Below are 17,169 nucleotides of genomic sequence, written 5' to 3' on the forward strand. Positions count from 1 at the left end.
GCTCAGTGGTCCAAATTCCTCTTTTCAGATGAAAGTAAATTTTGCATTTCATTTGGAAATCAAGGTCCTAGAGTCTGGAGAGGCACAGAATCCAAGGTGTTTGAAGTACAGTGTGATGTTTTCACAATCTGTGATGATTTGGGGTGCCATGTCATCTGCTGGTGTCGGTCCACTGTGTTCTATCAAGTCCAAAGTCCACGCAGCCATCTACCAGGAGATTTTAGAGCACTTCATGCTTCCATGCTGACAAGCTTTATGGAGATGCTGATTTCCTTTTCCAGCAGGACTTAGCACCTGCCCACAGTGCCCAAACTACTACCAAATAGTTTGCTAACCATGATATTACTGTGCTTGATTGGCCAGCCAACTCACCTGACCTGAACCCCAGAGAGAATCTATGGGGTATTGCCAAGAGGAAGATGAGAAACACCCAACCCAAAAATGCAGACATGCTGAAGGCCGCTATAAAAGCAACCCGGGCTTCAATAACACCTCAGCAGTGTCACAGGCTGATCGTCTCCATGCCACACCGCACTGATGCAGTAATTTGTGGTAAAGGAAGCCCAACCAAGTATTGAGTGTATAAAGGAACATACTTTTCAGACATTGGACATTTCTGTATTGTAAATCCTTTTTTGATTGATCTTAGGAAATATTCTAATAATCTGAGAAACTGGATTTCTGATTTTCATGAGCTATAAGCCATAATCATCAAAATTAAAACAAAAAAGTTTTTAAATTCATTTTACATGCCATGAATATAGAATATATTAAAGTTTACTTTTTTTAATTAAATTACAAAAAAAAGTTTTTCAAAATATTCAAATTTTTTGAGATGCATTAGTAACATATGAACCATCGTATTGTTTAGTGTAGTGTATTTCACATCAATAAATTGCTGCATTGTCTTGTGACAGTGTTTTCAATAAAACTTCCTGCACTTACATCCATCTACCGCCCTTACATGACAGAAACTGTCAATTGTCCAACAAGCTAGTGGATTAATAAAACTGTTTTAACTAGTTTTATATGAAACTCATGAATATTTTTGTAAAATGTATTCGTAAATAATTCACATTATTTTTAAAAAATCAAATTCAAAATAAGCGCTGGATAAAAACACATCTATCTTGTGTAAATAAAGATACAAATTTAATTGTTGGATGGTCAAGTATTTATGAGATACGTTGCCTTGCACTTATGATCAGGTTCCCTGTGGTGGTACACATGTCATTCGTATGGACGTCATATGGTCAAAAGCCATCAAAAAACAGGTTGATGCATTTCTCTCTTAAATACGGGGCTCCATGATTTGCGCGCATGGGCAGCTCCACTATAGAGGCTTTGCACCATCACGTGACCCCATAGCAATGGTATCTATGCCACCGTGACAGGGGGCACGCTTGTAGTGCTTCATTCAGATGAGTTAGTTGTTATTGATCAGTATGGGAAGGTTTTGCTGCATTTTTGGATATCCTTTATTTGGATATATTTAGATATATTTTGGAGATCCTTTTGAACGAAACAAAGACATCAGATTTTTTTAATTTACCAAAAGTAATTCATCATCATTGGAAAAAACTAGAGAAATTTCTTAACTTAGAATGGAAAAATGGGGGGAAAAACATTCTGTGGGACTTGGTGTCAAACAGAGAGCTCAAAAACCCAATGGTATACTCATTTTATTTCCACGAAGGTAAGAATTAAAGAAAATCATTTCACAACTGCAGCACAGTGCTCATTCTTATACAGTGAAGTGAATGTGAGCAGCACAGCAGTTCTGCACAGCCTAACCTTCACCGAGACTTAAAGTGCATTTATATTCGGGGATCCTTTGGAGCGCATTGTGCGTGCACTTGGGACCTAGTCATTATGGGAAACACCTGATGATGATTTGAGAGCAATCAGCACATGCGTATAAGGACACAGAGACTTTGGGAAGTATTATCATTATCACTGTCACATTTGTTTCTAGCCATTTTTATGACTCTGCTTTTGGTTTCGTTTGTGTTTTGTTTTTGTAAATATCACGCCTGCTAATAAACACTATTCTTGCACTTAGACCCATCTACCGCCATATACCTGACAGAATACTTCACAAAGTCTCTGTAAAAACAGCATGCTGATTGCGCTCAAATCAGTATCAAGTGTGATGAATGGAATATATCTGATATACCACAAAAAAGCCAGCCAATATTATTATTATTATTATTATTATTATTATTATTATTATTATTATTATACATGCATATTTCTTTCGGGTGTTGAACACGTCTTTCTTTTTCAAAATTCTCTCAAAATCTTCAGTACTTAATGAAGCAAACCTAGCGGCCATGTTTGTTTACAAATTGTCACAGTCGCTTGCTAGCGCGGAAGTTTTACGTTTCCAATGTGTCTCTTTTCGAGTTTTCTAATGTTCGTTGGTACGTTTTTTGTAAATCTGTGTGAAGAATATCTAATGAAGTTTTGGTAGCCTTTCAGGTGTTTAACGCGTCTTTCTCTTTCCCGGCAAACAAAGAAATGCTTCTGCACATGCATTGCAGAAAAGTTTCTCATTGAATATTCACATCAGCTCTGATGTGTGATGTCATATTGTCTTGGCAACCATGCAGTATCATAAACCATATTCAACACTTGTTCTCCATTAGATTGAGTGATGTAATACATGTAGGATAAGCGATATGATAACAATATTGCATGCTGTCAAACCAAATGAATGGAACCCACTAGAGGGGAATAGAATGCATGTTGTTATTCCATCAAAAAAGTATCCTGTATGTATAATAATTCTCCTTATCGCACCTCACAATATTAGCTGGCTGAATTCAGATGATGAGCAAAGGAATTTCTTTGCCCTGCCTAAGCCACCAAGAGAAAGCAGCCCTTTTTCTTTGGAGTCTACGTATGCCTCGCAGCTTTATTTAAAATTTAATCAAACTCTAATTTAACTTTGTTTGCTGCTTACATTTCTATCAGCACACAGACCACAATCAGGGATTTAGCAACAACCAGTAGTAAAATACAATGACTGGAAAATGTAAAGGAATTCAAGGAAAAACTTCTTCCACCCTTAAAGCTTCTCAACAGAGCCCAGCAACATGAGTGTTTTCTTTCAGAGACAGTTCTTCCTGTCCAAACTAGATCCTTTTTTTAAAGTCCATCACAGATGGACATCACAGTCAGAAAATGATGGATTGTTTGTGTGTAGAACACAGTGAGCTGCAGCAGAAGCTGGAGAAGAAGGAGCGAGAGTGTGACGTGAAGGCACAGGAGAAAGACGAGATGATGCAGACGCTTAGCAAGATGAAAGAGAAACTGGAGAAGGAGAACAATGAACACAAGCTCACCAAACAGCAAGTGGCTTCACTCATGGCTCAGCTTCATGAGCTCAGTACTGTACGCACAACATACACACACTATACGCAGTACACTATACTACACACACACACTATATATATATATATATATATATATATATATATATATATATATATATATATATATAAACACAGTCAATGTGCTTTCTTCATGTGTTCCACTCCTCTAGAGGGCGGTTGTTCCCGGAGCACCTTCTCACATTCCTGAAACTCCCGGTGCTCCCTCTGCTCCTTTACCTTCACCAGGGGGTTTCACTCCTCCCCCTCCTCCCCCTCCACCAGGTGGGATTCCTCCTCCTCCACCACCTCCTCCTCCTCCAGGAGCTCCTCCACCTCCTGCTGGTCTTCTGTTCGGTTCTCCTGGATCCTCAGCACAGAAGAAGAACATTCCTCAACCTTCAAATCCACTTAAGTCCTTCAACTGGGCGAAACTTAATGAGGTGAGTTGCAATGGTGTACACTGACTCTGATATCGACACTGACGCTGGCCTTCATCTTGACACTGACACTGACTGATATTGACACTGACTCTGATATAGACATTGAAACTGACTCTGATATTGACACTGACTCCAATATCGACACTGTCACTGACTCTGATCTTGACATTGACTCAGGTATCAACACTGACACTGATTCTGATATTGACTCTGATATCTACACTGTCACTAATGCTGATATTGACACGGACTCTGATATCTACACTGACTCCACTGACTCAGATATCAACACTGATTCTGATATTGACTCTGATATCTACAGTCACTGACTCTGATATTGACACTGACTCTGATATCTATTGACACTGACTTTGATATCTACACTGCTACTAACTCTGATATTGACACAGACACTACCATAATATCAAAAGTGACTGACATCAGCACTCTCAGTGACTCTCATATTGACACTGACTCTGATATCTATTGACACTGACTCTGATATTTACACTGCTACTGACTCTGATATTGACAGAGTCTGATATCTACATTGCTACTAACTCTGATATTGACACCAACACTACCAATAATATATAGATTTAGGCACTGCCTAAAAGCAGAGCTCCCATCTGTTTCTGGGTTGTAGAATTTTCTTATATCATAGCCATTCTCTTTTGTTTTATTTCTTTACTGGCTAGCACTGGCCACTAGGCGGTGTGTATGACTGGTAATTACTAACACTGGCCACTAGGCGGTGTATGACTGGTAATTACTAACACTGACCACTAGGCGGTGTGTATGAGTGGTGGTACACGTACATGTGCACAGACAAACCACAAAAAATCGACTCGATGGGTTTACCATTTTTTCTTAGGTATGGTGCTCCGCTCACGCGGGCCGAAGCTCTGCTAATATCAAAAGTGACTGATATCAGCACTCTCAGTGACTCTGATATTGACACTGACTCTAATATCTACATTGTCACTGATTCTAATATTGACACTGACTCTAATATCGACACTGACTCTGATATTGACATCGACACTACCCTAACATCAACATTGACATGGACACTGTCAGTGACTCTGATATTGACTTTGACTCTGATACCTACATTGTCACTGACTTTGATATTGACACTGACTCTGATATCTACACTGTCACTGACTCTGATATTGACACTGACTGATATCAACACTGACACTGACTCTGATATTGACACCAGCACTACCCTAATATCAACAATGACTGACATCAACACTCTCAGTGACTCTGATATACAACCCCAATTCCAAAAAAGTTGGGACAAAGTACAAATTGTAAATAAAAACGGAATGCAATAATTTACAAATCTCAAAAACTGATATTGTATTCACAATAGAACATAGACAACATATCAAATGTCGAAAGTGAGACATTTTGAAATGTCATGCCAAATATTGGCTCATTTGAAATTTCATGACAGCAACACATCTCAAAAGTTGGGACAGGGGCAATAAGAGGCTGGAAAAGTTAAAGGTACAAAAAAAGGAACAGCTGGAGGACCAAATTGCAACTCATTAGGTCAATTGGCAATAGGCCATTAACATGACTGGGTATAAAAAGAGCATCTTGGAGTGGCAGCGGCTCTCAGAAGTAAAGATGGGAAGAGGATCACCAATCCCCCTAATTCTGTGCCGACAAATAGTGGCGCTATATCAGAATGGAGTTCGACAGTGTAAAATTGCAGAGTTTGAACATATCATCATCTACAGTGCATAATATCATCAAAAGATTCAGAGAATCTGGAAGAAACCATACTGAACTGGCCATACCGGGTACTGAACTGGCCAGCCTGCAGTCCAGATCTTTCACCCATAGAAAACATTTGGCGCATCATAAAACGGAAGATACGAACAAAAGACCTAAGACAGTTGAGCAACTAGAATCCTACATTAGACAAGAATGGGTTAACATTCCTATCCCTAAACTTGAGCAACTTGTCTCCTCAGTCCCCAGACATTTACAGACTGTTGTAAAGAGAAAAGGGGATGTCTCACAGTGGTAAACATGGCCTTGTCCCAACTTTTTTGAGATGTATTGTTGTCATGAAATTTAAAATCACCTAATTTTTCTCTTTAAATGATACATTTTCTCAGTTTAAACATTTGATATGTCATCTATGTTCTATTCTGAATAAAATATGGAATTTTGAAACTTCCACATCATTGCATTCCGTTTTTATTTACAATTTGTAGTTTGTCCCAACTTTTTTGGAATCGGGGTTGTAGACTCTGACTCTGATATCTACACTGACACTGATTCTAATATTGTCACTGACTGAAATTGACACCAACACTACCCTAATATCAACAGTGACTGACATCGACATTGTCAGTGACTCTGATATAGACTCTGATAGGGATACTGTCACTGATTTTAATATTGACACTGACACTGATATCCACACTGACACTTTTACAGATTCCAGGTAAATTATTTCGTTCCTTTTTTCCCTTTCCTTTTCCTTTACAGGTTCATACTGCCTTTAAGCTTTAAGGCATTTGCAAGAAAGTGCTTTGCCTTTATAGATTCCCTTTTATGTATTTAATTTTAAAACTTAATTAACAGTGGTAGGAAAAAATCTTTTTGGTCAATTTAAATTAGACTTCAGGGTCCACATATCTGATCAATTCCACTTCACAGCAATCCTGAAATAAAGGAATGTTAAATATGTGCTTTATATGTATTTAACATTGGGAAAAATTAAATAATAATAATAATAATAATAATAATAATTGAACCATTACATTAATGATGATAATTTCAGTAGAACCTTTCCCAAACCCAGCACTCAGAGGACGTGTTGTTGTGTTTGTGTTCTGTAGAACAAGCTAGAAGGAACTGTGTGGAAGGAGCTGGATGATATCAGAGTTTTTAAAATTCTGGACCTGGAGGACATTGAGAAAATGTTTTCAGCCTACCAGAGACAGCAGGTATGACTGATGTGACGAGGCTCATTCTCTGATCATCATCTTTCAACAGTTGACACTATTTTACAGCCCTGAAAATATCATTATGATGAGTGGTTGTGCAGACAGGTTTAACATTTCTGTGAACAATTATCCAATTTATTTGCCATGCGAACAGCAGATGTTTGTGATAAAAATAAAACGGTAAAATCAAACTCGGCTCCACTTGGAGAAGCACTCACGTTATTCCAGTCTGCTACCCAGATGCTTGTTCTGCAATGCCATTTAATAATCCTGCCAGTGTGTGTGTGTGTGTGTGTGTGTGTGTGTGTGAGAGAGAGAGAGAGATAGGTTTATGGCCTCAGGTTTAGTGTGTGTCATTTCGTTTTTATTATTCACAAAGTGGGAGTTTTTTATTGTTGAGGTAATACAAGATGACTTGTGTGTTTAAGATTTACTACACACACACACACACACACACACACACACACACACACACACGTATATATCTGTCACTGAAGAGCACCCATTAACAGCGGGGGGGAAACATGAAATATTAAATTATATAAACCTTGAAGTATATTATCCATCCATCCATCGATTATCTATACTGTTTATCCATCAGGGTCATGGGGGAAGCTGGAGCCAAACACAGTTGATTTCGGCTGAGAGGCGGGATACCCCCTGGGCAGATCACCAATCTATCGCAGGGCTTTAACTATACATTTTATAAATATATTATGCTTGCGTTATTGTTTGTACCTGCCTTGTTGTCATTCACAGTATTTAGGTATTGTATAATTATTTTTGACAATATAATACATTTGTGGGGCAGCATGGTGGTGTAGTGGTTAGCACTGGCGCCTCACAGCAAGAAGGTCCTGGGTTCGAGCCCAGTGACCGACGAGGGCCTTTCTGTGTGGAGTTTGCATGTTCTCCCCGTGTCTGCATGGTGCTCCAGTGGACCTCTGGGTGCTCCGGTTTCCCCCACAGTCCAAAGACATGCAGGTTAGGCTAATTGGTGGCTCTAAATTGACCGTAGGTGTGAATGTGAGTGTGAATGGTTGTTTGTCTGTATGTATCAGCCCTGTGATGGTCTGGCAATTTGTCCAGGGTGTACCCCGTCTCTCGCCCATAGTCAGCTGGGATAGGCTGCAGCTTCCCCGTGACCCTGCACAGGATATGTGGTTACGGATAATGGATGTATAATACATTTGTGTTCTAATTATAAATATTAATATAAATATGTTTTACTTTATTCGGCATTAACTGTCCATTTGGTTTCTTTTCATTTGGAACGTTATGATTTTTTTCCCCTGCAGATCATGATAAAATATTAAGTACTTTGAAATATCCTGAAAGATATACTGTAAAAGCACCTTTTGCGGTTGCACAGCATTGTGTAGCCCATACTTTTAAAATTGCTATATGTAAGAATTTAATAGTTAAAAAAATTAACCAAAATTATTAACAGAATGTGAAGAAATAACAACTTTAATATAATGTCAAAGACATTTATGTATGGTATTACAGAGAAATTACCTTGTGAAATTTGCATGATAACCAGCTAGACCTGGGACAGGATGCACCATTTGTCCCGTAATACCACTTTCTACCTTAAGAGGCAATAATGACTCATTGTAGTGTCCAGTCTGCCCTCAGTCCAAAAGGTGATGAGAATAAGTTGTGCACATAATGTCACTGTATGCAGAAGTTACTGGACAGTTCGACCCACTGAGTCATGAATATGCAAAAAATGATGCAAAAACACACACGCACAAATAGCTAAAATGGGAAAGAGCTGTTTTGTGGTTGACTATACAAATCGATTCCAGTCGAAATCATAGCTAGCTTTTTACAGACTACAGAAAGCTAAAAAAAGAGAGAGAGAGAAGAGTTGTTGCTGCAATTTGCAGAAACATCTGGAATCCAGGCACAGCAATATATATTAGCGGTTGCCATTTTGTATCAGATATGTTGGATTTTTGGAGACGGGAAAAGAGAAAGAAAAGGGACCCTACTGGAAGAAACGGAATCGTAATGCCAAGCAACGCTATTTGGACAAACCTACTGGAAAGGGAGCCGACTGGAAATAAATGTTACTGTTTTATTTGCTGTGATTTCAAAACCTGATTTCTCAACAACACTTTGTCACACAGAGAAACTACATATAGTATAATCGGAAAGAGGATGTTCTTTTGTTTCTTTAGGAGTGTGAAAAAGTGTGAAGAAACTGCTAAAGATTTAAAAGGTTACTTCACAGAAATTTGATCCTTTTTCATAACATGATTACTTGGATATGTACAAATACACTACAAATGTGACTAGCATTATTACAAAGCTCCGGTTCCACTCTTTCTTATGATATATGTTCCATACCTCTGCAGTGACAAGTTCATGAGCAATTCAAACAAGATTAATGGATGTGGAGATGGACACAGAGCTGTATGCAGATTGTAACGATGATTAAATTTGACAAATTCAAAATAATTTTTCTCACCAACACTTCGTCACATAGACAAGTAACTAACATTGTTGGAAAGGTGAAATTGTGTAGTGTCATGGCATATGCTTCACCTTGCTGCAATGAACACTTTGTGAGCAATTAAACCAAGAAGAAGGGAGGTGAATTTGGGCACAATTTGCATCAGTCGGGTTTGGTTACACATCTGACGTGTCACGAGCTATAGTCTTCGCATTCATTACTGATGCACGGGTTGCTGTGGCTGTTTTCTTGCTTAAAACTGAGCTAAGTAAGCTAGAATGTAAACTACAAGGGCACTCTGTAGACTGCATACCTCTGCCAAGCCACATATTATCAACATCAAAATTAAATCACTTGAACCTACGATAATACTAAAGATGTACGCCAAATTTCATCAAAATCCGTTCATTATTTTTTGAGTTGCGTTTGGAACAGACAAAAAAAATCCTGGATCCACATACATATCTGGATTTATATCAAAATCTAATCAATTGTCCCTTGGCCCGTGGCGCCCCTTTACTCAAAATTTCATCAAAATCTGTTCACTACTTTTTGTGTTATGTTGGGAACAGACAAACAAACAGAGGCGAAAATGTAACCTTCTCCAGCAAAGTTGTTGGAGGTAACTATGGACCCTTTTCACGTGACGTCACGACAAACGCGGCCGCCATTTTGGACATGTACTACCAGTAGTTTACCACAGCCAGCATTGAGGAACGGCAGCAAAGAAAGTGTTTATTTTCAGCAAGACTTCCATCATGCCACTATATTGTTGTGCACCTGGATGTAGTAACCATCAACAAACTAGGCAAGGGTTATCATTTTATCGGATCCCGACGGAGAAGATGGATAGCGGCCATTAACAGGAAAGATTGGCAGCCCTCGGCATACCAGCGCTTGTGTAGTGACCACTTTGTTGGAGGTAAGACGAATAAAATTAGCCAGAAAAGGCATTACATTGCTGTTAACATTCTGTGGCAGCGAGTGTGTAACCAAATAGGCTAAAATAACCCATTGTAACCTCTTTGTTCTTCTGTAGTAGCTATTAGCTAACGACATTAGCTAGCGTTGTGTTCCTTTGCTGTTGGTAGACTGTAGGACAGATCAGAGGCAGTGTCCTACAAACAGCGCTTAATTTGAGGGGGAGCAAGCCGGAGCGCGCTCCGGAACCTCGGGCGTTGGCTCCGGCAGCTATTTACACTGGATCCGGTGATCCGACACCTCTTTTGACTATGTAACAAAAACAAAAAAGATTGTCTTTAGGCTTGCCATCCTTCCACTTGCGAGTGGTAAGTGATCTGTGCTGGGATCACACACACAGCGGCTCAGTCCCGAATCGTGGCTTGTGCACTTCACTCGCGCGCTGTGTGAGCTGCGCAGGGCCGGAGTGCGCACCCTCCAGAGGGCACTCGCTGTTCAGGGCGGAGTGATTTGGAGTGCAGGATGCCTGCAGAGCCGAGCGTATCCGTGTATTGGTGTTGCTGTGTGCAGACGAATCGTGTATTGGTGTTGCTGTGTGCACACTAATCGCTTTTAAAAACGTTAATCTGATGATCCGCTGATACGGTCTAATGTAAACATGGGCTAAGTGTTCAAAACAAGAGGAACATGTATTTGTCTCTTAAATCCAGGCCGTTCCCTGTAATCTGTAACAACGGTTGGAGAAAGTAATGGCAAATAGTGAGTGCACAAACCGTAGAAGGTAAACTGTACACAGCGCCAGGGCAGTGTGATGGTATATCTACTTTTAGATTGTGTTAGCTTATCAATGAACACACTCGTCACTCGACGAGTTTCACGTCTTTACGACGGATACTTAAATGTGTGTTAAGTATTATTGTTGCAGTCTAAGCAGTCATTGTAGCAGCTAGATGAGCGAGAACCGAAAGGGTCTGTGCCATAAACCGTTATTTCTGTACGGTGTTGCTAATGTGTCGTTACTGTTGTTATTTCTCCCTCTGCTCGCCCTGTAAATGCCCTACGTCGCTGGATAGCGAAGGTGTTTTCTGCATCTCGCTCTTTTTTCTTGTATGTTCTCCGTTTGTCGCCTTCCTCGCATTCAAACCAATTCGAGCCGAAGTCCGCTACATGTCCAAAATGGTGGTCGCATTTACAAAGGTCACGTGACTGAAAAGGGTCTATAACAGGAAAATTATAAGATGGCAGTGTTACCTTGACCGGCTCTTTGAGTTTCAGCCGTTTGGTAGAATTTTGTGTATTCTTGCCCTGCTGTTAACTATAAGTTGTTAATGTCTGTAAAGATGACTGTAAGGTTAGATTGTATGAACCCGGTTGTGGATCAACAACAAAATAATTTCTTTACATTCAGTGAGTGGTAATTGTATGAGAGTGGAGGTGGTGCATTTGTGGGGAAGGTGGAGGAAAGACTGTGTATTTCCTTGTCTCTTATGAAGGGTGGACACTCCAACTTTGTGGTGATATACTGCTCCCTGTTTGTTTGGAGTGTGGAATATGAATTCATCAGGTGGTCAATTCTTACATATAGCACCTTTAAACGTTTTTGAGAATGCATGTATTGACTTTTCTGTCAGCCTTTCTCTCAGCCTGTTTTTTCTCTTTTTATTATCGAGGCCACTGAAAAATTCTGGGAGAAAAACAAAAGTAAAAAAAGGACCATTTTTCAGGTGAAAATGCTCTGTGGTCTTCTTATTGAATAATAAATCTGATATATAGTTGTGTTAATGATATACATTACAATTCTCTAATTGACATGACAGAAATCTTTCATGCTAAACATTACTAGTGCAAGATGGGAGGGGAGGGAAGGGAAGGGACTTCCAGAGAGAGTCAGTTAATATCAGAGATTGAAAAATGTGCGCAAATGTTGATTGGCTCATCACGTATTTGTAGGTACATATTTTTTGAGTACGTTTCAACAAACACTGCAAAAATGCATATATATATAATCACCTGTAATTTCCATAGTTCCACAGAGCCCTGGTGGCATCAGACACTTTGAGATGAGGTGTTAAATACAGGCAAAACCTCTGTAGACAAGAGAAAGCCCAAGAAAAGTGTGTGTGTGTGTGTGTGTGTGTGTGTGTGTGTGTGTGTGTGTGTGTGTGTGTGTGTGTGTGTGATATTGACTCAGACTCTTGTGAAATTACAGTTCTTCAGTCGTGTTTTGGTGCCACAGCAAACTCCCTGGCATTTTACAACCCCGATTCCAAAAAAGTTGGGACAAAGTACAAATTGTAAATAAAAACGGAATGCAATAATTTACAAATCTCAAAAATTGATATTGTATTCACAATAGAACATAGACAACATATCAAATGTCAAAAGTAAGACATTTTGAAATTTCATGCCAAATATTGGCTCATTTGAAATTTCATGACAGCAACACATCTAAAAAAAGTTGGGACGGGGCAATAAGAGGCTGGAAAAGTTAAAGGTACAAAAAAGGAACAGCTGGAAGACCAAATTGCAACTCATTAGGTCAATTGGCAATAGGTCATTAACATGACTGGGTATAAAAAGAGCATCTTGGAGTGGCAGCAGCTCTCAGAAGTAAAGATGGGAAGAGGATCACCAATCCCCCTAATTCTGCGCCGACAAATAGTGGAGCAATATCAGAAAGGAGTTCGACAGTGTAAAATTGCAAAGAGTTTGAACAGATCATCATCTACAGTGCATAATATCATCAAAAGATTCAGAGAATCTGGAAGAATCTCTGTGCGTAAGGGTCAAGGCCGGAAAACCAGACTGGGTGCCCGTGATTTTCGGGCCCTTAGACGGCACTGCATCACATACAGGCATGCTTCTGTATTGGAAATCACAAAATGGGCTCAGGAATATTTCCACAGAACATTGTCTGTGAACACAATTCACCATGCCATCCGCTGTTGCCAGCTAAAACTCTATAGTTCAAAGAAGAAGCCGTATCTAAACATGATCCAGAAGCGCAGACGTCTTCTCTGGGCCAAGGCTCATTTAAAATGGACTGTGGCAAAGTGGAAAACTGTTCTGTGGTCAGACGAATCAAAATTTGAAGTTCTTTATGGAAATCAGGGACGCCATGTCATTCGGGCTAAAGAGGAGAAGGACGACCCAAGTTGTTATCAGCACTCAGTTCAGAAGCCTGCATCTCTGATGGTATGGGGTTGCATTAGTGCGTGTGGCATGGGCAGCTTACACATCTGGAAAGACACCATCAATGCTGAAAGGTATATCCAGGTTCTAGAGCAACATATGCTCCCATCCAGACGACGTCTCTTTCAGGGAAGACCTTGCATTTTCCAACATGACAATGCCAAACCACATACTGCATCAATTACAGCATCATGGCTGCGTAGAAGAAGGGTCCGGGTACTGAACTGGCCAGCCTGCAGTCCAGATCTTTCACCCATAGAAAACATTTGGCGCATCATAAAACGGAAGATAAGACAAAAAAGACCTAAGACTATAATCCTACATTAGACAAGAATGGGTTAACATTCCTATCCCTAAACTTGAGCAACTTGTCTCCTCAGTCCCCAGACGTTTACAGACTGTTGTAAAGAGAAAAGGGGATGTCTCACAGTGGTAAACATGGCCTTGTCCCAACTTTTTTGAGATGTGTTGTTGTCATGAAATTTAAAATCACCTAATTTTTCTCTTTAAATGATACATTTTCTCAGTTTAAACATTTGATATGTCATCTATGTTCTATTCTGAATAAAATATGGAATTTTGAAACTTCCACATCATGGCATTCCGTTTTTATTTACAATTTGTACTTTGTCCCAACTTTTTTGGAATCAGGGTTGTAAAACTAACAAATTTACTTTAACTGCATCCATGTCTCTCTGCAGAAAGAGTCTGATGACGATGCAGCTGCAAAGAAAGTGAAGGAGTTGTCAGTTATTGATGGTCGCCGAGCACAAAACTGCAACATCCTCCTGTCACGGTGAGTCTGGAGCTCACCACGTTATTTTACATACACTCTTCATATTTCAGGTTTTATTTCTGGCTTCACAAACTGTAATAAAGTTAAATGTGCATTATTTAAGGAAACACTGTGAATATAAAGAGGAATGAAAAAAGGTTAAAAGAAAGAACAGCATTTATTATTATTATTATTATTATTATTATTATTATTATTATTAATGGTTTAATATATTTAATATTTGCAATATTATAGTAGTTTATTGAATATTTTATATAATTGTTTCTTTATTTTTTATTTTTTTAAAAAGTGCCAAAAGTTTAACAGCTTCAATTTGATTGATTATAAAATACAATATTATTGTTGGTGGCACGGTGGTGTAGTGGTTAGCACTGTCGCCTCACAGCAAGAAGGTCCGGGTTCGAGCCCCGTGGCCGGCGAGGGCCTTTCTGTGCGGAGTTTGCATGTTCTGTCCGTGTGGGTTTCCTCTGGGTGCTCCGGTTTCCCCCACAGTCCAAAGACATGCAGGTTAGGTTAACTGGTGACTCTAAGGCTACATCCCAACGGCAACGAGATTTAAAAAAAAAAAAATATCGCGTCCACAAGGGCAACGGATCAGTAAAATATCAGGTCCAGATGGCAACGCAACGCTTGCTGAAAATGATGCAATACACATGCCACACCTCTAGGTGCGCTGTAAGACAGTCCCATCGGAGACACCAGAATAATAGAAGAAGTAAGGACGCATGCGCATAAACTATTATGCGCGAGACTTCATATTAGCCACAGTCAGAAAAATCTGTTCGTAAAATTACGTTATAATGACCAAATACAATAAAAAGTATTTTTCCAGTCTCACCTGTGAAAGGTAATCCCATGTGATCTCGTTTGGACGGCAAACCTGTTGGTACAGTTAAACGCAGCACATGAATGAGGCATCTTTATTCTCCGCTTTGCCCCATCCAATATGGCGGCGAGGATGACGTATGATTCTACACGGAAGGCGGCGTCTTTAATGGTCCGGAATAAATTGAATGCTACACGTTGATGGATTAATTTGTTCTTCTACGCCCTTTTTGAGGAATGTATTGTAGGACTTAAACCAACATCTGAAGAGGTGAGATCGCTCCTTTTTTCCCCCTATTTTTGCTGGCGGGATTGACTCTGCCCTAAGGGCTATTCTCTCTCTCTCTCTCTCTCTCTCTCTCTCTCTCTCTCTCACTTTGCACCATTACACAATAAATATTCACAGTGAAAATATTTTGTAAGCGCGTTTCATGAACCAAGTTATAGGATTTGTTGACAACTTGCATTGAGTTCGTTACACTTCTACCCGGCATGAAGCACATGTGGTTGTGACGTCATCGTAAACAAATCCGTTCTACTCATCCAGACGACTTCGCAACGGCGCCGTTGCCAGATCTTTCCACTCTGGAACCCGTTCTCAAAAGATTTCGTTTTGGGGCACCCAAAATGCCGGTGCCGTGTGGACGCCAGGCCGAAACGATAAACAATTTTATCAGATTCACCTGAATCTGTTGCCGTGTGGACAGGGCCTAAATTGACCGTAGGTGTGAATGTGAGTGTGAATGGTTGTCTATGTGTCAGCCCTGTTATGACCTGGTGACTTGTCCAGGGTGTACCCCGCCTTTTGCCCGTAGTCAGCTGGGATAAGATCCAGCTTGCCTGCGACCCTGTAGAACAGGATAAAGCGGCTAGAGATAATGAGATGAGATGTTATTGTTACATAAGTAAGCAATTATTAAATTGCCATTTTGATGTTTTAAAAATGGATTTAGTTCAGAAATTTAATATCTAGATTTTGTTGATATAAGTTCTTCTGTATTTGATTGACTTAAAGATGGAGTTAAAAATAAGAAAAAAAAGAATCTCATAATGGTTAGATAATTTAATTAGTCTACTTTTATTAAACATTTAAAACCAGTCACTTGTACCTTGAATAGAACGGGTAAAACTGATCTATTAAAGCTAGACTGCCTTTTCGATTTTTCAAGTGTAGGTCATAAAAAGAATTTTCCCTGACACCTAATTATTTTCATTTAGTGGACCAAAAAATACTGAATTCGAATCACAGACTTCCAGTTTTATTATTATTATTTTTTTAAATAGAACAATTAATGAATTTAGGGCCATGTGGCCCTAAATTCTCCACTGTTTTTTCCTGTTTCACCATGACCTAATTCACGATACTGCATCATGCATCGCGTGGTGGGCTTTCCCCCATTCACGCAAGGCATTATGGGTTACAAATTTGAAACAGGAAAGAAAAATGGAGGATGTGAGTGTGCAAATGAAACGAAGACCGACTACAGTAATGAAAAGTGAGAAGAAAAGACGTTATGTTGTGAAGGAAAGGAAACGCAGGACCAAACTAATAAATATCGGCAGTCAGCGAGCACCTCATTGTGATCAGCTGTTCGTTTAGCGACAAAATAATGTAACTGTCAGTGCACGGTCAAAGTAAACCTGTAGATAGCAGTAATGCAACACTGGATGCCAGCTGCTGTAAAACCCAAAAGAAGAAGAAGAAGAATGTAAACCTGCTCATGTGCACACGCACACGGACTTCTTCTGTCTGCTTGACTGCGTGAAGAGAGCGATTTCATGCACATTATTTGTTATGGAATCCCCTCAAATTAAATAACTTCCCAGCTACAGAATGGCTTGATTTTTTTGAGATATTGCAGAAATAAGCATGTATCACAATGACCAAATTTCAGCAAGAATTAAATTTTACCAATTTTATGAAATCGAAAGGCTGTATAGCTTTAATGCGCATTGATATTTTTATTAACATTTTAATCAATGTGAAAAATTGCATGGCAGGTTAAAGTTGTCCAACGATGAGATTAAGAAGGCCATAATGACCATGGATGAGCAGGAGGACCTTCCCAAAGACATGCTGGAACAGGTGAGTTACATGAACTGATACTGATATGCTGTTAGAAGTGGCATTTATACATATATCTGAGCATAAAGTGATCACAAACTTTCAAAAAGATGATGT

At 39.5% G+C, this 17,169-nt stretch overlaps 1 protein-coding gene across 1 annotated transcript in view; it reads left to right on the forward strand.

Annotated features, from left to right (window-relative positions):
- The window catches only part of daam1a (dishevelled associated activator of morphogenesis 1a), an 82,728-nt gene that overhangs the window by 53,269 nt on the left and 12,290 nt on the right, over positions 1-17,169 (forward strand). Inside the window, exons 13-17 of the mRNA XM_060933780.1 lie at positions 3,209-3,396; positions 3,548-3,817; positions 6,685-6,792; positions 14,068-14,162; positions 16,989-17,073. Of these exons, the coding sequence (XP_060789763.1) occupies positions 3,209-3,396; positions 3,548-3,817; positions 6,685-6,792; positions 14,068-14,162; positions 16,989-17,073 (746 nt within the window). The remainder of the gene's footprint in view (positions 1-3,208; positions 3,397-3,547; positions 3,818-6,684; positions 6,793-14,067; positions 14,163-16,988; positions 17,074-17,169) is intronic.

This window comes from Neoarius graeffei, chromosome 11 (genome assembly GCF_027579695.1).
Source record: "Neoarius graeffei isolate fNeoGra1 chromosome 11, fNeoGra1.pri, whole genome shotgun sequence".
NCBI lineage: Eukaryota > Metazoa > Chordata > Actinopteri > Siluriformes > Ariidae > Neoarius > Neoarius graeffei.